Genomic DNA, 23,490 nt, shown 5'->3' with positions numbered 1-23,490 from the left:
CCGATACGTGCAGAGAGACCACAGCCTGAGCAGCATTAAAACACCATGCAGTTCATGCACCAAAGCTCGGGACACATCACATTAACGTCATCCACAGCCACACACGTGTAACTGAGAACAGCACAGAGGTGAACAAAGCAGGCTGCTATTCCGTGTCTTTCGTTCCTCTTTTGGTGAGGAAGAAAAGAACGTGGCTATTTTAAAATTCAGGGTCCACCATCTGCGAAGTCAGATATAATGCCTTTTTCTTCTACAAAAGGTTCACAAAAAGCAGAAAGGTATGTCCTGATTTTTTTGAGGTTTGCAATTTACCAAAAGCAATTTTCTCTTTCAAAAAAGCTAGAAGCCAGCGGCAAGAGAGCCAAATCCACGGGAGGCTTTGAGGCCGAAAGGCAGGACTCGGAGCCACAGTGCTGCCGCCTACCTGCAGCCAGCTCTGTCCCATCAGCAAAGACGAGCTCAAACTCTTGCTACGAGCAGGCTGCTCGGACCATCAGGGCACAGAAAGTCTGTTTTACAAGAGCCTGAAGCAGTCTGGCTTACTTACCTTAGCTAAAGTGGTCAAAGGGGATATACGATCACTGTCTCTAACTCTACAAGAGAAGAGGGAGAAAATGATAGGAACTACTTGATAGAAAGGAAATGCTGGTGCATGAACAAAAAACTGTAAGTGTTCTTGAGCATACTCAGGATAAAAATTGAAAATACTTCTAATCATTAGAGCCATCGTGTTCTGGAAGGAAGCACAGCACTCTCTCATGGATTAGGCACCACTTTTGTGTTTTCAAGCCACATACAAAATGCACTCCCATCTACGTTTCAAGAACTAAGTAAGTTAACAAAATGCCTTAAAATTCAAGCTTTTCTGTCTGCTGTTTTCAAATATAATTAGTTTGTCATGGCCTGCCACTGAATAACTTTTTTTCTTACCGTTTATTGTCAAGATGCATTTCATCAGCTAAGTAAAAGCAGGCACTTGATTAATAGAATGTGGACAATCTTTGATCAGAGACTAAAGGGTTAGATTGTAAAGAGAATATATAAAACAGCAAAAAAACTTTCAAATGGAGAAAACAGCACAACAATAAGAGTTGCAACCGAACATACCAGGCTGCTTTGCAGATCCATGTACGTTTTAAAGAGCACAGCCTTCATTCTGCTGGTAACAATAGAACCAAAAAGCCAAACCTGCCTCTGACGTGCATAAACCACGCAGCAAGCCCATACCTCTCCTGCCAGACTTTTGGATTAGAAGCTTCCTCTGCTAAATAAACAGCCAAGGGAATCAACTCACGGGTTATCTTTCATTGTAAATCTTTACTGGCATAAGGAAAGGTGATCCAGGGTTGTGCTGGATGTAAATTGGTGAGTCAGAGTCAACATACAACATACCACCTGCCCTCCAAACTCCAGATCTCCATTGCAGATCCGAGGAACCTCCCAGTCTGCTTGGGTTCCTTCTTCCATGGACTGGTGGAGTTCCTTGAAACCCAGCAGGAAGAGGTTTTGCCTCCACTTTTCCCAGATTTGCCTTCAAAAACCATTTTAAGAACCATTTTCTGTATTTTAAAACTCATTTAAGCTATGAGTTATTCCTACAGTTAAAATCAGAGATTTATCATTATGTGCCTGCGACCCACTGACCTCCCATCACTTCTCGCTTTTCTTCTTCCCAGCAGATGCAGCTCCCACAGCTCTGTTCCCTTCTGGGCTGGTTTTCCAGTCTCCAAACAACGCAGCATGCTAACAAGTGATCTAAGCTTACACGTCTAGACACTTTACCCACTTAAACCTAAAGTGATCTTAAATGCTGTTGATGGTTCTACTTTGTTTGCAATGGTGATTTTTACCTCCACTTTTTTTTTCCCACTCTTTAGTACCATCTTACATTACTGTTAGCAGCAATTGAGATGGCTTAGATATCTTGAAACAGCTTTTTTGTCCCACTCAAATAGAGAAAACAAATTCAGGAGTCGCATGACTCCAGCCTTATTGTTTTTCCTGGGGAATTTCTTCACATCTATCTAAAATCTTTTACCTTTCTGAATATCGTTTATACCATAGAGATACAATAATTTCAGGATCTCCATCTTTTACTTAAGCACATAGAGATTTAAGAGATGCACTCAAGCGAATAAATACTTGAGGACTGACACACAAAGATACTTTTCTCCAAAATATATCTTCAGGACATCCAGGAAAGCGTTATTTCCTGCTGTAGATGTTAGCAACTGCACAGATCTGGAAGCTGCAGCAGCCTGAGAGTTATTCTGCTTCTCAGATTCATTCAGCTGTCAGCAATCCGGTGGCTGCCCAACACAGAGCAGGAGATTCTGGTCAGGGAAATGAGCCTCTAGCCCCCAGGAACAATACTCCAATCATTTCAAGTCACATTAAAAGATGGCAAACTTGGTAATTTAGAATTTGAAGCACTCCATAAAGAGCTTATCAGCCTGACTCAAGACCCAGACACTGTGAATGCAATAACCAGCCTTTGCATTGCACCAGTCCAGTTAAATGAAGCCTAAAGAAGAATAAAGTCCAAGCAGAAGCAAATTGGATTTCTCATTATTCCAATTATTCTAGTTTCACCACAAATGTTGAATATGGAGTACTTGCAATTAGATTTTTCTTCTGGTCAGCAAACACAAATCAGTTTATTGATCTGTTTATGCAACTGGAGGCATCATTTGCTGCACCGTGCACGTCCTCGCTTTTATTTCACTGAAGCCTTTTGTTTAAAAATAGGTAAGACTACATTGTACTGAAGGACTAAGTAGAATGAATTTAGCAATTTCCAGCCCCAGACCCTGGGGAAAATGTACCCACTTTCCAGAAACCTTGCACCAGCTGGCAAAACAACAGTTTTAACTTAGCAAAACCGCAGGAATCTGGCCGATTAATACTGAAAGGCAGCAGCAGATGTCTGCGTAAAAGCTGAGGAAGGTTGAGAGCTTGGGAAACACAAAGGACATGGGTGCACTTCTTCTGAGGCAGAAGTGAAGTGACAGGGCAGATTCCCACTCTGCTCCTTGCCAGCAGCAGTCTGTGGCAGGTGAACAGCTCTTCAAGCAACTGCACTGAGGTGCTCCGTCTGGATTACCCGGTGCAGCAGCCATCCCACAGCCGTCACTTCTATTGAGACAAACCCTGGATGCAGACTACGCCGTGGTTTAACACCAGAAACTACTAGCCCTCATGTCAGAGGACCAAGTGTAGTCACCCTTTGCTCCCTTCTGCCTTTTGTGCCAGGTTTTCCTATTCAACAACCAAGCCTGAGAGGTACGAAGCCTCCCAGGAGGACGGGAAGGAAGACACACTGCAAGCATGCTTATGGACACCCCATATCTAAGAGCTAGAGTTATTGGTAAAATTCCCCTCTGCTCGGAGTGCCTGCCCCCTTGCACCCCTCCAGTACTGTGTGCCACAGGATGACATCGGTTCCCTCTAATAAACGCCCAGATTTCAAAGCCCTGTTGGATTTCAAAGCCCTGTTGCACTTTCTCTGCCTGCTGGAGCAGTGAATGAAGCCTGAGATGGCAGCCAGGCAAGCTTCAGACAGACATTTCTTACAGGTGACCTGCTTGAGCCCACTGACAGTGCTCTCCTTGCTAATGGCAACTCCTCTTTGGCAGCCCGAGAGCTCTCCTCAGCTCCGCGGGTGCAGCACTCGGCACACAAACCCCTAAGCGCGCACTCAAGCTCCTTGACATTTTCCCTAGAGACACAAAAGGAGCAGAGGGATCTTCTGGTTAGTCTTGAGCTGATACAAGAATAGAATAAAAATAATAAAAAAAAAAAAAACAGGCATCCCATTTCCAAGCTTTGCTTTTCGTCTTAGGTATACGCTGCAGGAAGAAACGCACAGCTCCCGTTTCCAAAGCCAGCCGCACGCTGTGTTCAGCACAAGTGACTCTCAGGACAGCATTATGGGGAAGGCAAGGGACACAGAACCACAACGGCCCTGAATCTCTTTGCTAGCTGGTCTTTAACTAAAAGACGAGGCACAAAGCATGTTATCACAGCTCCAGAAGATCACTCCAGTTCACTCAGAATCGCTGCGTGCCCGATGCACGGGAAGGGTCTGACCAAGTGCTGCACCAGCCTCAAAGCACCAGGGAGAGAGAAGGCCTCCAGCAGCACACAGATTCCCACAAGGCTCACCTAAGAAGACAGATGGCTACTTTCAAGTTTTACAAGACAGATTGCCAGGAACGAGGCTGCCCTGACGTGCTGGGCTGGGTACACCCCGTGTGTCAGACAGGCTGCCCTGCTGCCAGGCCCTCATTGCTGATAACCCAACGCTCCATACCCCGATGCTCCATCCCACAGGAGGTGAGCACAACGCAGGTAACAGCGATGCCGAGGCCATCCTGAACCACACAGGGAAGTGTGGGGTGAGGGCTGGACACCATGGGCCCAGTTGGGCCCTAAAGAAGCCAAAGGAAGGGCTGAGGGTCGGGTGCCGAGGCAGCACACAGCCTGCAAGCCACAGCAACTTGTGCGAGGCCTGGTTTGGAAATCCTCTGCACTAAGGGCCCGTGCCAAGGGAAAGCCCTCAGCAAAGCAGCAGAAAGGGAAAAGAAAGCCAGTTCAAGTAGAATAATTAATAAGCACATACTGTAAGAGTGGTTGACGTGCAGATATAGCCCCCAAATCAGGAGCTGACAGCGTGCTCTACCACCAGATGCTTCTATTTCTCATTCCTGTCTTGTTGCTGCACCCTCCGTCGTGCCAGCAGAGATGTTTGTGCAGCCAAAGTGAGACAAATCAGGGAACTTCTACACATTTTTTTGCTGGGTTTCAGCCACCGTTCCTCGATACGACTCAGCAGGTGGCTGCAGAGGCAGCTACATCAGCCTGAGTGAACGGCACAGAGTCCCAAATCAGCAGCACTTCAGACACTCACGAAGTCACTGCCAGTCTCTTACAGCTTTAACGACACTGATGAAGGCACCACCACAGTCTCACAGCTTTAACGACAGTAGAAACCCCTGCTGTGGAGAGCTGCAGCTTTTACCCCTCGGGGATGACAGCCGCTGCTCCCCACCCGCACCAACATTTACTACAAAAATATCCAAACTTGGGTGCTGCGTAAAACAGGGGGCACAGCTCCGATCTGCAGCTTCAGCCCGGCCAGATAACAAACCCGGGGAAAGCAGCCTCATTCACAATGCCTTAAAGAGCTCTCAAGTGTGCTGTGTTTCATTCAATTCATGCTCTGCGCCTGGATGAGGAGGAGGAAAAGCAAGAGATCCTCGCATGAGTGTCACTCAGGCGAGGTGTACGCACGTAGTGCCGGGCCCTCCGTGATTAAATCCCCTCAACACCCCTGCTTGTTATTCACATCCACACAAAAGCTATTGAAGCACAGCCCGTGCTGGCACCGCAGAACAAGCACGCTTTGTCCTGGGGTTCCAGCAGCCAGCCCACCTCTTCCTCTTCCACATAAAGGGAGCGCGAACCCAGCATGCACCATACAGCGCTGCTGGCGCACCTGAAATCAGACACTGACCTGCATTACCAACATGAGTCTTCTCCAGGAGGGGGTGGAAGCCACGGCGGTGCAGGCAGAGCAGTGCCCACGCCAGCAGAGCCCAACTCGGGCTGGCTCCAGGCACCGGAGCAGCCCCTGCATTTGGTCTGCCTGCGAGGGAGAGCACGCTGCTTCCGAGCATCCCCCTGCACCAGGAGCAAGCTAACACAAAGATTGCTTTATGCTGGCTTTTTATTTATTTTTAGCTTAAGGGATGTGGCAAATATGCTTCTGATACAGTTTTTTTTAAATCGGAATTAAGATGTCTCTAGATTTCAGCCGCGCATCGTCCCCAGACACACCGGCAGCCCTGCAAGGAGAGGCCGTGCGGATGCAACACTTCAGCACGTTGCAGAGACAAGCCCCAGGCAGGCAGAGATGTTGACTCCTCAGGAGTTTGTTCAGGTGGATAGCTGCAGGCTACGAAAGGCTCATCCTGATGAAGACCCAGTGTGGGTGCTGGGACTTTCCTGTGGATCACACATGGCCACAGCACTGCTGGGAACCCTGCCAGCATCCCTACAGGTGCTCTCAGTCTGTGGTTGCAGTCCCCTTGCCAACATTTGGGCTATTAAAAACCATTAACAGCAAGGTAAAGTCTGAGCACAGATCACCCCAGGTATCAGGCACACAAACACAATGGCTTCGCTCTCAAAAGCAACCCAACCTAACACACACGGTGCTGAAGGCCGGGCCCAACCATCGCCTTGTAGCATTTTTCAGAGTAGCTACATCTTAAAATTCAGAGGTCTCTGGTGGTGGACAAGTGACAAGCTAATAGATTTTGAAAGTAAATAAAGATGCCCACGTATTCTATGTGCTACACCTTTCATACAGTTGTGTTTTTCGCAGTAGAAAACTAATTTTCTGTATTCCAAGGTAGTTGTGTAGCCACAATAAGGAGAGATGCTAAGTAGGTAAGTGGGCAGTAGAAGGCCTCACTGCTCCAAAATAAGGTGGAAGCTTGGGAAAAACAGGATGAGCAGTGTGAGAACAGTAAAACAAAGATCGCAAGTTCTCAAGACATAAGAAAGGGGAAAAAAAAAGGGAGAAGGGAGAAATTAAAAGGGTGAAAAAAAATTGCACATATAGGGTATAGAGGAGCACTGAGTAGCTTGTAAACCTGTAGCACTCAGCCAAAGAGGAAACGGGAGGTGATCAGGTGTCGGTAATAGGGACTAAAAGGTTATGATTTGCTCACTATAATGTGCTCCTAATTGGCAGGATGCCTGCCACTGCAATTTGTGAATAAAATAGCTTCACAAGAGACACAGCTGCCTTGTGTGATTTAGGAGGTACCTGCACAATGGTAGGAACTGGAAGCGTCAACTCTGAAGGAGCAGGCTGGGGATATCAGCCGTGAGGTGCCCTGTGCTAAACAAAAGGTTTCCTACAAGAAGATGTGATGCGTTAATGTATGGCCAGGACAATATCCCAAGCATTCTGCATTAATTTGTTGATGTGGGGAAGAGGAATAAAGGAAGGATGAAAGAGGAAAAAACAACAACCCTTTAATAATCCACAGCATTATAAGGATGCGCAGCCATCTGGTGCTGTGAACTTCCATAACCCAGCTTTTCACATGGAAACAGCCAGCCCATTTCCCCCGTACAAGCCCGGAGTGCGCAGCTACAATCACGCAGAATTACAGCGGCTACAAAAACAATAAGCACAAAGCTCTTCCCTGCAGCCAGGGACGGCTCCAACTGTAACGCGGCTGCTTTGCCTAGGAGATCACTGGCGTTCAGATGGGTTGATGCCACGTTTTAGGCAGCATCACTTCACATCCAGCTTTTAAGGCCAGCAAGTCGCAGCTGCACACAGAGGACTCTTTAACCACCATGGTGGCTGAGGAGTTTTGCATGGAGAAAGGTCAGGGTCAACGGAGCTGGACTCGGAAGGTGGAAGGACTGAATCCCCAAGCAATCAATAACCCTGTGTCCGATCACAGGCCAGGAGGAAGCTGAAAACACAGTCCCTCCTGGGTATCTTGCTGTTTGAGACCTTGAGCAAATCAGATGATGATGACATGGGTGCACTACAAACCAGCACGACCTAAGGTCAGGGCAGAGGCAGGCACAAGGGCAGAACTCCAGCAGCATCCCTCTGGATTAAACTCTAGGATTGGCTCAGGAAAAGCCTCACAAAATCCATGAAGTGTCCAGACCCCTCAGAACCAAGGTTTCTATGACTCCAGGGTATCTGTGCCCCATACACGTCTCCCTGTCCCATCTGCACCTTCCATAGATGCACCACACAGCCCAGGCTCCATCCCACACATTTAACAGGGTCAAGTGTGCGACAAGCAGACCAGAAAGAAAAAAAAAAAAAATACGCTAATCAATTCTGTAGATAAATTTAGACTGAAATTTAACTGCCTTTCCTGCAGCAACAAGTTTCTGTCCCCTACTGAGCCTTTCTCAGGAAGGAGCAGATGCATCACTGCTGCCTAATTCCTTGTTCAAGACAGCTTCAGCAATCCTCCTGGTAATTTTTTATTTATTTAAGATGAGATGGCAGTAAAGTGTTTTAAAATGCCTACCATGAACCTTTCTAAATACAGTTTAAGGCTCTTGTTTACCATAATCTGGAAAAGAGATTATTCCTTTTCCTCTCTGAGGCACCCTGTGCACGTTTCCAAACCGCTATCGCATCACCGTCTCTAGGCCAAACAGCCAGCCACCTCCCAATTTTCCAGAGACTGTGGTTTTCTGATGCCCAATTGTTTTTGTTCATCTTCTGTAAAGTCCCTCCCCTTGGCCTGAGGCTTTTTGCTTTGAAGTGTGCTGCCCTGAGGTGTCAGAGCTTCAGCCTGGCGTGCAGCAGGGCCACACCACACACAGCTTTTCTCTGCAGACACCCCAGGGTCTGTCTTTTCCTACCACTTTGACACCGCTGTCTCACCTTAACAGCTTGCGATCTGTTCTCACATCCTTTTTGGAGAAGTCTACACCTCCAATCTTCTGTCCTCCACTTATTTCGGGGCACTAGCTTGCTCTTATTTTTAAGAAATTCACATCTGCTATTGCCCTCTGGAATTGAGTGCACTCTGCAGCCCCTCCAATGCAATGGCCAGCTGCAGATACAAGGAACACACCCGCTCCTCCTCAGCTGGGAAGAAGCCCCACACACCATGGGACCTTAGGCAGTATCCTAGAGGACTGCACTCCCTACATACCCCACTTTAAATAGCGGTGGCTCATCAGCATGGATTTTAATGGACAGGTTTGGGAAATACAGACATTGCTCAGCACAAAGGGCAGACGAGGACACAATTTGTAGCAGGCAGTGAAGCTTTTCCTAGCACCAGAAACCCTCTTCCACAGTAACTCCAACCCGTCGGCACAGAAGAGATGGGAGAGGAGGGGATTCCCTGCTGCCAGAATACAAGAAACATTTCAATCCTGCCTCTCCCTCACCCTGAGACAGGGTTAATTCACCATCTCAGCTCAAGTAATTAGTGCGCTTACTCCTATGGCTTACCCATACGACTGCTCTGGAGCTGCATGTGCCTGGCACACATTCAGCACACATAGAATATTGCTCGTCTTGCTTTGAAAGCCTATCAAGGGCTACAATGCATTTCCAAACAGTGTTTTTTGTTTTTGTCTTACAGAGTATTGAACAATTTCACCAAACAACTAAAAAAAATCCGAATGCCAGATCCATCCTTGCCAAGTCCCTGTGCCGAACGATGGAGGTATGGAAACTTCTACCACTTTTGGACGATGAATGTTCCATGAAGTTTTACATTCTCATCCAAGAGCCAAGCTCGTTTCTTAACTTTTCAAAAGCAGCCTCTCAAGCAAAAAGACCAGCACTGAGTTGTTCAGCATTGGACGGGTTGCCCAGGGAAGTGGTTGAGTCACCACCCCTGAAGGTCTTTAAAAGACGTTTAGATGTAGAGCTCAGTGATATGGGTTAGTGGAGGACTGGGCAGTGTTAGGTCAGAGGTTGGACTCTGTGATCTTGGAGGTCTCTTTCAACCTAGACGATTCTGTGATTCTGTGAAGAACTCCAAGAGCTCATAAAGTTAAAAGCAAATGAAAAAGATGGAGAAAAAACAGAAAGAACAGAAAGTGGTAAAACTAATTCCAGACCTTTCTATCATCATGATTTAACAGTGTATGAATGCTTCTGAGTCTTCAGTGAGAAGCCTTCCCTGTGTCCAAGCTACATGCCACTGACTCCAAGTGATCAGACTACAAGAATCCCTACATAATTATCCTTCAGACAGAGCGGGATCACTGGTGGGAAGCACACAAAGCCCTGCCTTCTCAGACAGCTCAGTTCCACCTTTCCTTGCCCAGGAAATCGAACTCTTCAGTTAATTACTGCGAGCTCCTGCAATGCTGGGTGCGTTCCGTGCTGATGGCAGCTGACGAGCTGCGGACACGCGGCCAGGATCCGCCGGCACCACGGGGACAGCGGGCGTCTCCGAGCGCCCTACCTCTGAGGCTGGTCTGCGAGGCTCCCATCTCACCAATCAACACTAATCTGGTGCATTAGTAAAAGCTCAGTGTTCAGGAAAATCCATAAAAGCATCCACTTAAGTAACAAATGAACTGGAAAACATGCCCGGCATTTCCATCTCTGCGCTCCCGGGGCAGCAGGAGGGCAAATCAGCGGGCTGGTGAGAGTGGAGAAGAGACTGGAGCAAGCCTTGAAGCTCATGCTCCAAACCACCCAAGTTTTTTGTTTGTTTTTTTTTTTTTTCTCCCCCCAAGACATGCTGCTGTTGGCCTGAGCCACCCTCTCCAGCTCAAAACAACTCAGTTCCCTGGTGTCTACCAGCCTGAAAGCTTCGGTTGCAATCTTGTCAGATTACGGGATTTCAGGGATTACATACAGAGGCTGCCAAGAAAAAACAAGAAACTCCAACTTGGTACCAACGTGCGCTCCCCAAAACAGTTCTAGCAGCTGGAAAAGATCTCTGCAGATCTCTTTGACCTGCCCAAAGTCAAAGTCTTCACTTCCTACCCATGCCACCCAAGCCTTCCTTTGTCTCACCCTGAGTAGGGCTTGCAGCTCCTGCTGCAGAAGTCCCACCTGGTCACGACAAGTTTGAGACACCTTTCAGCATCAGATTGCTCCAAATATATCAGGAGCAACTGGTCTCTCTAAGGTAGGGTCAGCTGCAGGCCACAAAGTGATTTGCAACAAGTTGTGTGCTGACAGCCCTTCTTTGCAGCCCCGTTTTGATTAAAATTAGCCTTTAACCAGCAGGGATGGCAGCTGGAGCTTCTGCCAAACCCCAGCCCTTCGAAGCCTCAGACTCTGGGGCTCAGTGAGAAGATGCTGTAGTTTTTCCCCCTCCAGAGTGCAAGCCGTTAACAGCAACCACCTGGAAAATCTTTGCAAGTGTTGTACAGACAGTCAGGGCTCCCTCTGCCTCCAGGGGCACGCTGCCCTACAAGCTCTTCTGGATCTTCTGGAGCCCACAGTGCAGTCAGTCCCCACGTCCCCACGGGGTAAGGAGCTTCTCACCGATGCAGCTCTTTCCCCTGCAGGATTAACGGCGGCTCTCGCTCGCTGAATTTTGGTCCTGAGCAAACAGGCACGCAGCAGCACGTCTTGTCACTTAAGATGCATCTCTACGAAGGTTTTGGAGAAATGGCACATCTGAGCCACAGTAAGAAAGCAAAGGAATGAAATCAAAGGAAAAAAGACCCAGTGACAAAAGGAACTGCCCAGTCTAGTCTCAGGGAAAGGAGTCACACGAGACCACTGGCGGCACTTGACAGTTTAAATCCTTTCTGTTAATAGTTTGTATTCCACAGAGGCAGCTTAATATTCTTTTTCTACCCTACCAATGTCCCTTTATCCCTACATCCCTAATTCCCTAGAAATACTATACCGCCATTAACAGGATTTTACAGTGCCCAGAAATGCAGAAATAAAACCACACTGAACTGCTGTGACTAACGGCAAGCCCGGCCAACTCACCGGCCTCCGATGCAGAAAATTCACCAGCCTGATGCCACACACAGCTATGAAATATGAAATCTTAACGGGGTGTCACAGACCAGCCGTATGGAAATGCAGGATGGAGCACTCCCCTCCTTGCTTCCCCTGCCTTTTTGGAGTTCTTTTTAGGGAGAAGAGTTGCAACATACGCTGAAGTACATAGTAAAAAGGCAGTAAGAATTATTTTTTTTATGAATTTCCCTGTGACACACCAATTCCATTGGAGGAGACAAACTTCAAAACCTCAACAAGCAGCCAACAAGAAGGGAAATTGATTTATTTATTTTTTTTAATGCATACATTGGTTGTAAGCCTGCACAACACCCTTTTAGTGGAGGTGTTTCTTTACCTGCAAATAAAGTGTTTTCCAATACAGCGTGCTAAAGTTGTGCAGGAATATGGTCACTGACGTATGCTGGGCAGGAGGCTGAAGGATTTTCCAGGTTTTAATTGAGCTGGTAACATTTTGGAGAGCCTAAGATATCTGCTCCTGCAGTTGAAGAGATCTGGACAAACACTTCAGATATGTATGGAGCAACACAAATGCACCTGTACTCCCACCCACCCAGCAGGTGCATTAGAAGAAAAGAAAGAGCAGAAGCTACGAGAAGTACATTTGTGTGGCTGGCCTTGGTGTTTTGTGCCAGGCTAGGAGAGGCACACTTTCATCCTGTTCAAGTGTTTCAGCTCTTCAAAGCAGAGCATAGTGCCCTTTTCAACAGAGCCATCCGACTGCATCTCGCCACCACTCCTGTCGCTCTACTTAAAATCACCACGGTCTCACAGCTATATGAAATGCAAAAGCACATTCCTCTGTAAATTGATATTTTCTTCTTTTTTCCAAGCAAAAGACTTATAAAAGAGACTTATAAAAAACAAATCTTCCTTACAAGGGAAAAAATCCATAGTTTTTAGAAAAATGCATGCATTTCTGCAGGACTATTGTCAAGCACTTTCACTGTCTGACGGGGCTCCTGGGAGATGAGATACTGCAGCTGATACAAGAAAAAAGCTTTTTAACCCCTGAGGAAGCTAAAACATGGCCCGAGAGACTCATATGATCATGTAAATGAGTACTACAAGCGTGCCCTGTGCCTGTTTTCCTTGTTATGCTACACTTCAACAGCTTGGGAACAACGCTCCATTTCCAGGGAGAAGAGTGAAAAACTGGCCACCCTGCTGGTTTAAAAATATCCCCTCTTCTGGCAGGAATAGCAGAGGACAGCAGATGACAACTGTGCCTTGCATGAGCTTCTCGTGGGTTTAAAGACTGCTGGCATAGCTGGGGAGGGCGATGCCTCAGTCGGTGCCAGCAGCTGGGGTCCCCATGAGCCACCCCACTGCACCCCAAATGTCCCAGGCACTGAGCCAAGGGAGAACCCGCAGAGGGGTGAATTGGCTTTGCAAAGAGCTCCTCGTAGAGGGAAGGGCAGCACAGGATAACGTGCAAAGGTAAGTCTTCAATAAATGGGAGGCTGACACTGGCTTTCCTAGCCTCTTGGAGAGGCATGACAGAGTGCCAGTGGGAACAACAGAGGGCAGTGGTGCTTCTCCGTTCCTGGAAATTTAAGGTTTACCTTGAATGTTTTCCGGCATACCTGTCCAAACTCGGTGAAGCTAGGCTGTCCTACTGCTCCTCTTGGGAAGGAGACAGACAAGGAAGATTCTCAGCAGGGGGAGCTCTCCCCTGTTAGGCAGCTGGTACCCTGTAACCCATTTACTTAGCATCAAATGCGTTACACTAAGCTTTAAAATGGGAATCAAAGCTGCAGTTATGATTCACAGGAAAAAAAATGGAGAAATCTGTAGGGCAAACAAAGCATAAAATAGAAAATAAAGCTGATGTTGTGAAACTTTATTTTAACCTTGCTATTTCTAAAGCAGTTTTGCATTTTATTATCAAAAAGGCTGAATTCCTTTTTAATTGCACAGGTGCATGTAAGTAGCTCATATCTAAGTGACCAGAAGTGCAAAAACGCATGTGCAGTTGCAGACCTGGTAGCCAGACAGTCAGAGGTCACACGTTCTGCAGCATTAATGCAACATTTACCATTCTTTAAATAGCCACACCCCGGATTTAAGGGTGTTTATCCTGTCCTGGCTGAACTCTCGCACAAGGCAACAAAGATTGTGGAGAGATGTTTTCCATGATATACAACTAAAATTTTATCTTCTCCCACAGGAAATTAGTTTCTGCATTAAAATACAAGTATGCAAAATAAAGTTTTTTTGTTTTGTTTTGTTTTGTTTTGTTATGGATCTCTGCCACTGAGGCTTTCTGCCAGTTTGTCACTTGTTAGAAAAATCCAGCCGTCGTCCTCATAAAACAAATACTGGTCTGTTCCTCTGGAGAGGGACAGGTGATAACTGCAACCAGCTCTAGACTGTGCCAGAAAAAGCCTGCGTTCAAGCTCTACCCCCATGCTCTCAGAAAGCTCAATAAATGCAGGACATGAATCTTAAAAGTTGACAAGACTGTTAGCTGACTCCTCCATCATGTGCCTCTAGGGATTTGGGGGGTTTACAAGCCCTCCACCATCTTTTAACCAGCCTCCAGAGTGCAGTCAGTTACAAGAATACTTTGGAAGTACTCCACAGATTTCCCAACACACTTGGTGTTGCATCGAAGTCATCAGCTGCGTTGAAATGGCTTTTTGTTCTTACCTTGCTATCTGTCAGGTAGATGCTATCAGCACAGGCTCTGTTTGCTAATGCACTGCCAGCGCTCTTCACGCTCGCTGTTTCTGATGTCAGCTGCAGACACGGGAAACTATTCTGGGAGAGAGCACTTCTTGCCTTCACTTAGGTGAACCGAGTTAGTTATTACAGGGACACCACACTCTTCCACTCATCTTTTGCTAAGGTAACGTGGGTATTGTGCAATACACTGCATTCTTCCATCCATAGCAACACCTGCAGAGTTTACTCGGTGCCTGCATTTAACTGGGCACTTTTGACTCCATCAAGGGCAGACGATCATTAAGATGCTGAATGCTCTTGAACAGAAAAATGAAATGCTACACACATAAAAATTCTGCACATTAAAGCTAGCATTTGGTTCTGCTCCTCAGATATTTGTGCTGCATATCTTGGTACTATTAACATTTTTTGTATGTGCCTCTGTTGCTTTTGTGCAGGATTTGGAGGAGCTGCTGATACACAGGAGGGCAGAATGACCTCAGATGGCTGGAAAAGCAGGCTGGGATCTGGCTGCATCTGCCAGAACCGTCAGGGCAGTTCCAGAGGATGACAGCACACCAGGGATCTCGGATGCTCAGTGAAAGGGCAAGCAGTGACTGCCAAGCTGCAAGCAGGTAAATTCTGACTGGCTGCAAGGAAAAGCACGTTTCACACAAAACTGGGGCAGGAAACTTTTGCAGTGACATCACTGTAACATAGAAATCCTGTAAGTATGCAATGATTTTATGTGCGTTTTAGTTACTTTACTTGCCTGTGTTACAAATACCTGAAACTCATGTATATGAACAAGACTGCACCCTCATTTATTTTCCTAGGAAGCTGCCAGGCACTTCAGGGACAGACCAACAGACCACAGCCTGCCCTTTCAGCATGATGGTCCTCGCTACCAAACAAGCAGCCACAGACCGGGTGAAACTAGGGTGCAAAGGAGCCTAGCTGGAAAGTGAAGGTAACCCAGATAAAGAGAAGAAAAAAAAGTGGAAAAAAGTGTGTGGATACAGACAAGGAAAAGACTTACAAACGTGCAATGGAGTTCTAAACGTGTGAGAATAGAGCAAGAACAGGCCTGGCAACTCAAAAGAAAGGGATGCTGCAAAAGGTTCAGACTCGAAACAAGAACCTGGCCAGAGGGTCTGCTGGGTAGGTAGACAGAAAAGGCTGGTTTCCAACATGAAGAATGAGCAAGCCTTAAATACTCAGACCTACAAGAACAACCAGCTTGAAGGCAACAGCAAGCAGTACAACAGAATCACCCAAATGAGGCGGGTACTGGTGGGTACTGTCTCCTGATGACAAATACGCTTTCATGGTTCAATCCAGAATCAATACACATCACCTCCACGAACCCACGTCACCACTACCAAGTTACGAATCTCCTGTGGAACAGAGATCTTCCCAGATTTTGCATACTGCAACATAGCGGGAAGACGAGCACCACATTTTTCTGTAAGAGTCTGAGCTTTCTCCTCTCCAAATCATTTGTAGCCTCAGATTATTGTAACTTCCAGGTCCAGCAGCTCTCCAAGACTGCCCACCAACACACAGACCAGGCAGAGCAAGCTGGAAGCCGGGGAAGCATTTCTTACCTGCAGAGCACAGCGACTTAAACCCATGCCATCACTATGACTCACAAGCCATCAGCAGCAGATGGAGGGGGAAGACGTCAGCAGGCTGCTTTCAAGACTCTCAAAAAAGAGGTATCAATGTGAACGGGTGGCTTCCATTCATCAGGAGAGCTTAACACAGTCCAGGAGTTGAGAATTTGATCCTACGTAGCTTAGATTCTTCTGAATCTTTCTTGATTCAGAATAATTATTCTTGAATCAAGAAAAGTCAAGAATAATTTCACTGGCACGCAAAACGTTGTTAAAACACGAACCAACTCAAGACACCAAGAACTCAATCCCAGCTCCAACAACCAGGCAGACCCTGAACAAGCACCTGAGGGCGTCCAGCTGCCCCTCGGTGCTTACAGAGGGCTCAGACATACACAGGAGCCTCAAGGATGGTAAAGGAGGAGCTCACCTGCTGTCTGAACCATTCACAGCTCCAGGGCACTAATTTGAAGGCATCACTTATTTGAATACTGATGTCCAAAGAGTCTCTCCAATGCAGAGGGGGAGGCGTTTGTCATGAACAGCAGTGACAGCAGAGAAAAAACAGCACGCTTTATCAAACAGATCGCCACCAAAGGACGTTAGGGACAGTCAGAGGAAGGATGTCCCCTAAGAAACCAACTGTAACTCGGGTATTTTGACCACATGAAGTCATGGCTACACCACCTCAGCCTTAATGACAAGTGCAGGCTACGCTACAGCCCCTCCTCTTGTTAAAAACCATTTTGCTGGTAAAAAATCATCCTCAGTTCTGTGGTCCTTTTACCTAAAATACCATCAGCATGATGTAACTGCTGACGTACACTGAGGATCAACAAAAACTGCTCATCCTTGACTGCAGAAAGTAAAGGCAACTCTCCGAAGAGTTCACTTTTCCAAAAAACAACCCCAAAGAGGAAAGGCACCACACACTCATGGGAGCAGGAAGAGCTGCTTAAACACAGGGCTTCAGCAGCTGCCCCCAAAATTCCTAGAGCCCTTTCACACCCAGCACTGGAAGCAGCAGGGATAGTTTTGGAAGACTGCGTCTTAGAGCTGACCCAGCCTGCTGAGGGCACAGGGAAAATAAACAAAAACCTAAACAGCAAAAATATGCAGCGAGGGAAGCTGTCAAAGAAAGGAGAAATCACAGCGAGGGCAGCAGGGGGCAAGCCAGGCAGGCAGAACGAGGAGATGGGTTTTGTGTTCCTACTTCAGATCCGAATGAGTCACCAAACAGAGAGGGGCAAGAGTCACAAGCAGCACACAATTCACACCACATTTTCCTTTATAGATGCATAATGTCAATACAGACTCATTTCTCCCAAGGAAAAAAAATAAAAAAATAAAAACAGTTCTGCAGGAGAAAGGGAAGTTGAACCAACTCTGTCATCTGCAAAACGCTTTTCATCACCAATCAGCCTGTATACACTGCCTGCTTTTTCACCCACATAAGAGGAACTATAGCACTGGGTCATAATTAAAGGGTTCAGGAACATTTCTATTTAACAGGAAATGTTTTCCATCCGTACGTTTTACATCTCTAGCCTTACCAAAGGAGTATCATACAAGTTAAATCAGCCTGTGGGAGTTGGCAGGCCTCAGGACTGATCTGATTCTGAAGCGTGGTAGAAGCAGTACTGCCTGTAAACCATGAGCCCAGACCCTACAAAATGCACGGTACCTGCTCTGCTCACGTCAGGCAGGATGACTGAGTGTCCCAGCACACCGCACAGAACACCTCCGAGCTCAGCAGCTCTTGGGAGAGGACAAAGCTCCAGGCTGAGAGAAGGAATGACCAGCAGCTCTACTAAAACTGAAAGTTAAGAATGCAAGAGCACAGATCAAACATTAACTACCGCAGTCTGGTGTCTCCAACCTCAGCCCTCCCTCTGCAGCTGGCTGAAGAAAACAAACACCGTGCTGCAATTAAACACCACCTACCTCCAAACCCTCAAGCCTCAGAAACCTGTGTCTTAGTGACCTCTTTATACGTGCATTTTTTTAATGCGCATCTCTACATTGATTTGTCTTCCACGAATTCATCCAGGTGCTCGTTGAACTCAGGCCAACTACTGAGGTCTGCAGCACCTGCACCCGGGAGGCACACAGCCCTCGTTTTTACTGCCTGAATGAACTCTGCTCCATCAGCAACCGTGCTGCTTCATTAGCAAGCTTGGCCCCGATCGCTTTTGGGCAGAAGGACACAAATCCCTACACCTCCAGTTTTCCTTCACCATGACACACTGACCACGTGTTTCAGGTTTGTGCTTCTCCTCTCCAGGGAGTTGTTCATTAAGAGATGTTCCTGCACCAGCACCCACCAGCAGTGAACAACTGCAAAAAGCTGATCCTGTTTTATCAATAGAAAAACAGAGGAGGAGAAGTGACCTGCCAAGATCAGATACCAAAACCAGAACAATCAGACTCTGGCTTGGTTTCCCAATTCATCCGTAACACGTTATATTCCACTTCTTCCAGCAAATTTCCCAGGTGTGTTAAGCAACATAAAAATATCGGTATTCAATAGAAGGAAAAGCTTTGAACCAGAATCAGAACGAGCCTGTCTTAGCAGGGTAATGATGGTCTGATGTTCATTTCCACCCTCTCCAATTCAAAAGGAAACTGTGAATGGAATCCCAGCTTCATTTCTCAGACAACTTTAAACTACAGAAAGATCCCCAGAAATTGCTTTTATCCTCACAGCTTCAATTAAAATATCACCGATTTTTTTTTAGTGAGCTCTAATAAAACAAGGGAAAGAAAATGATGTTGTAGCAGACTACTTCAAGGCACGTAACTCTTGCTCAGAGATGCCCAGAAAAGCACGCCACGTTACAAAGGCAGCTGTTCTTCATCCTCACCCTGCCCATTACACCGAGCAGTTCAGAAAGCACAGGAGACGCAGGAGATAATCAGGGCAGTGATGTCAGCACTACCTGAATAAGCTATTATGGGAGACCTCTGCTATTGATCTGCTAACAGCCTCTTGAAACACAGCTCACGCTCCAGGAACAGGAGAGCGGTGCTAAGTAGGTCCCAGCCAAAGCAGCTACATTAGCTGGACACGAGCTCGCTTGTTTTTCCAGAAAATGGAGCTACTTCTCAGGTCAGCATGCGCGGTGGCTTTTATTTCTCTCTCAATACAGCTTTGTCCTGGCCAGGTTTTAAGGCCAGATCTTTAAGAAATGGGACTTGGGGCCGATTCTCAGGCTCCTGCCACCGTTGCAGCGTGACTGCAGCAGCACCCTCGGGAATTCAGCTCCCTCTCCCAAGTCCTTTGCTACCGAAACTTGTCTGAGCCGCACAGCTCAGGCTGTCAGCTCCCCGCACATTGCTTTGCAGCTTCTTTTGAAGCTTCCTTTTCCATTTCACATCTTCAAAGTTTGTATTACAGAAAGAAAAAAAGAAAAAAAACAACAGTTGTTTCCATGAAACCTCTCCTTCTGAATCTATCCAAGATGCTTCTGCAACACAGCCAAGCGTTCTGCCCAGCCTTGTTCCAAATAAACCAGAACTCGCGGCTCCTGCTGTTTCCATTAATCTGACAAACGTATCAGCGGGCCCACTTCTGACATCTTCCCACTTCTTCCAGTGGGACACAAAAAAAGACCAATTTTCTGTGAACGTCAGACATTTGGAAGCATTTAAAAGCCCAGAAAATGACTAAGAAAGCTGGCAAGGTGCAGGAAAGACGCCAGCCACCTCTACATCTTTGGCTCACTTTGTTTCCACCTAGAATTTACGCGTAAACTGGGCAGCCTGTTAGTGCATCTCCTGCCAACGTGCAGCTACAGTCAAACCTGTCTGCAATTCAGGGGCACAGGCTTAATTACAGCAGTAAATTAAAGCATCCATTTTCCCTGGCGCTGGGAGAGCAGAAAGCATCTGGGCAAGTGATACAGGCTGTTGGCTGACACGTACCTTACTCCAAAGCAGTAAAACGTCTAAAAGCTTCCCAAAACAACCATCCACATCACACACAGCCTCCACAACAGCCTTGTAAGCTGTCGTTTATGGAGGGATAAGGAGTAAAATGCTTGGCACTTTTCAGGCTTGTGCACTGGCAGTTTCAAGATGCACACAGCCTGGTTAGTGCTTGTTCACTGCGCTGCCTTCGCTTCTGCAACCTACACGAATCCAGCGGCCCTAGACACAAGGAAGTCAAAAACTCTCAGAAGGATTCAGCTCTGGCACAAGGACTAGAGGACATCAGATGAAGTTACCCCAGGACATATACACACACCCCCCTCAAGCACTTTTTTGGATGAAGAGCCCTACTCTGTTCACTCATTCTTTAAAGGGAATACTTTTATTTACTCATGCTGCCCTTCCTGTAGGTCTTCCAGTTCTGCATTTTTCCCAGCAGGAGCTACACACACCAACACTCACAGGCAGGTGCACAATGCAGATGGCACAGCAGGGACACGTGCAGTAGTAACACTAAATCCAGTATTAGTTGGCTTTTGAATACAAGAATCAAGATAATGTTTAGAAGCATTTAAACAAAATCATTTCTTCTGAAGACCAAGCAGCACCTTCAGAGCTCACCATCGTTCATGGACTATTCAGATTGCCTTTTTTCCCCACGGGACCACTTTAAGGGACCACGTGATAAATTGGTTGATGTTTGTTGTGGATAAACTTACTCGGTCTTGCATCATGTCTCAGTTCTGTTTTTAACCTCAACAACCGGTATCAGCAGCACAATTTATTGCAGGTCAAGACTATCCTGTCCCTTGCTTCTGTGACTCCAGCCTGATGTGGCCCCATTAACCACAAGCCTTTGAGCCCTGCCCGTCAGCCAATTGCTCACCCATTGGATGATGTTTTTGTTTAGCTGTATGCTGGGCATTTGGTCCAGTAGGATCCTATGGGAAGCTGTCTCAAAAGCTTTACCGAAATCCAAAAAGATCACATCAGTTGGTTTTGCTTGATCAAAGAGATGGGTGATCTTAACATAAGAGGAAATCAAGTTAGTCAAACAGGACCTACCCCTCATGAACCCACACTGTCTGTGACCTATGACTTCTCTGTCCCCCAGCTGTGTCTCAATAACTCCCAGGATAATCTTCTCCCTAATTTTACCAGGCACTGACATGAGACTGACAGGCCTGTAGTTACCAGGTTCTTCTTTCTTCCCTTCTTGAAAATTGGTACATTTGCCAGCTTCCAGTCAACAGGGACCTCTCCAGATTCCCAAGACCATTGAAAAATAATCGAGAGGTCCCATAATGACCTCCGCCAGCTCTCTAGGCACCCTGGGATGAACCCCATCCAGACCCATGGACTTGTAGGGATCCAGGTGGAGCAGCAAATCCCACACACCTTCAGGGTTGGCTGGGAGTTTATTATTCCTACAATCACAGTCCTCCAGCTCAGGAAACCCAGGGTCCTGAAGCCCATCATCAGCATTGAAGACAGAGGCAAAGAAGGCATTAAACATCTCTGCTTTGCCTATGTCCTTGTCTGTGAGATGACCTCTCTCGGGCTTCTCCTTACTATTATCATGATAAACTTAGCCAAAAGTTCTGCAGAAAGGTAAAAAGAACGAGTGAAAAACAACCCAAGTCACAGAATTCCATGCCCACAAGCACACGCACTGAGGGCTGGAGAGATTAGACAGTAACACCAAGTTACCTGTACACCACCCAGCCCCACATCAGCTACTGACACTTGGGAAATCTCTCGGGGAGACCGCACACTGCTCTCTACCTCATTAGCCAGGTGCTTAGAGGAGCCCAAACAAACAGTATCAGAAACCCTGTGGGAAGACGTGAACAACCAGAGACCTTTCTATGCCACAACACAAGGCCTTGGAGCTCAATACACTGAACAACATGAATAATCTCCCTGTCTCGAAGATCAGCAGTTACCCTCCTCTAGGCTACAGCAAAAATCAGATTAAAAAAGGTCCCACGAGGGAAGAAGCAAATTTTTGGACAGTTATTCCACTGAAGGCATGAGGTTCATGCCTCAGGACCTAAAGAGCACGTGTCCCTTCGTCTGCCATAGCCTCATCTTTCAGCATAGGTGTTTTTCAGGCTACACTTGGAGCTGTATCTGAAATCCAACCAGGTACGTACATAGCACATTTCAAAAACTCAGCCTGGCATGAGTTTCAATAGCATCCCAACTAGAAACCAACAAGTATTCCAGTTCTGTCAGTCCCTTCAGTTCTGTTCTGCAGGAACTGATCTTTCTTTAGAAACACTTTTCCTCAAGAAGCTCGCTGTGCTGCAATGGGAGCGCTTTTGGAAAGCGGAGAGAAAGCATAAAGGGATTTTAAAGGCCAGAATCACAAAATTTTTCACGCTGCTCACGTTACTGCCCTGCACAAGCCAGCCAGCTCCTGGAAATCACACAGACCCACGTACAGAGCGCTTCTTGTTCAACTTCCCCTCACCTTAAACCCTGCCCCACTCACCTCGCCCGAGTAACTGTATTTTCCTTTCAGGATCTGCCGGTACAAGCGGGTGCGGTTGTCATCTTCAAAGGGCATGGTGCCGCTCAGGAGGATGTAGGAGATCACACCCAGCGCCCACATGTCCACCGAGTTAGTGTACGGCTTCCTGACCAGGATCTCCGGAGCAATGTACTCCGGGGTCCCGCAGGTGGTTTTCATCAGGCAGTCATCGCCCTTCTTCCGAGCGCTTGCCAGTCCAAAGTCCGTAATCATGATTTTGGAATCCGTCCCGGGATGGTAGTAGAGCAGATTCTCGGGCTTCAAGTCCCGGTGGGTGATACCCAGTGTATGCAGGTACCTCACGCCGTCCAGCACCATCTGCAGCACACGCGTGGCATCCCTCTCCGTGAAGGAGCCTTTGGCAATGATCCGGTCGAACAGTTCTCCCCCAGTCGCCAGCTCCATCACCATGTATACGCGGTCCTGGGTCTCAAACACCTCTATCAGCTGGATTATGTTGGTGTGCCGCACCCGCCGCAGCACGCTGAGCTCCGACTCGCACACCTCCCTCCCCTCCCGGTATTTGGTCTCGATCATCTTGATGGCGTAGGGCTGCTTGGTAGCCTTGTGCTCCACCCGTACAACGCGGCTAAAGCTTCCTCTTCCAATCAGGGCTTTAATGTCGTACTTGGCCGTCACTCTGGGGTCAAATTTGGCACGGTATTTAGCCACTTTGTTCTTGCGGGGTTCAGGCTGGTCCACGTGGGGAGGCAGGTGGGTACCGGGATACGGGTTAGCGTGACGTGGAGGCGAGGGAGAGCCAGCTTTGATGACAGCCCCACAGTCATCTTTGATGAAGTGCTTGTATATGTCATTGTGGCCTGTGTAAGGTTCTATTTTTTTAACCAGGTCTAGCTGCACATCTTTGGGGGGCTCAGGAAGAACCTTGCTTGTCCCACAGCCCATCACTGAAGGGTGTTAATTCCCTGTCAAGGCATTTTCCCAGGGCAGCATCAGCAGCAACCACATCTGCAGCAACTCCCACATCCGAACCTTACAAAAAGGACAAGAAAAACACCACAGATAAACAGGAATCAAGGCAGTCAAGTTTCAAACAAGAAAAAATGCAAGCGGTTCGTGTCTCAACAGAGCCATGCTACCACGAACTAAGAGCTGGGAATTTACACCACACTTCACTACAGAGCACGCACAATGCTTTGCCACTTTCACCACATGATGGTGGCTATAAAAAAACAGTCCTGGTCAGAACAGATGTCCATGGCAAT

General features: G+C 47.2%; 1 protein-coding gene across 4 annotated transcripts in view; it reads right to left on the bottom strand.

The window, feature by feature from the left end:
• Positions 1 to 23,490, bottom strand: part of PSKH1 (protein serine kinase H1) — a 31,905-nt gene that overhangs the window by 6,824 nt on the left and 1,591 nt on the right. For 3 of the 4 annotated variants that reach the window (XM_084533679.1, XM_084533677.1, XM_084533678.1), the window contains exon 3: positions 22,226 to 23,257. In XM_084533679.1, coding sequence (XP_084389805.1) covers positions 22,226 to 23,170 — 945 coding nt within the window. In that variant the 5' untranslated portion in view covers positions 23,171 to 23,257. Of the gene's footprint in view, positions 1 to 11,661; positions 14,833 to 22,225; positions 23,258 to 23,490 lie in introns of those variants that run through there. The other variant, XM_084533680.1, reaches the window with a different exon arrangement.

Source organism: Aythya ferina (genome assembly GCF_964211825.1).
Source record: "Aythya ferina genome assembly, chromosome: 12".
Taxonomy (NCBI): domain Eukaryota; kingdom Metazoa; phylum Chordata; class Aves; order Anseriformes; family Anatidae; genus Aythya; species Aythya ferina.
This window is presented reverse-complemented; position numbering and strand designations above follow the sequence as displayed.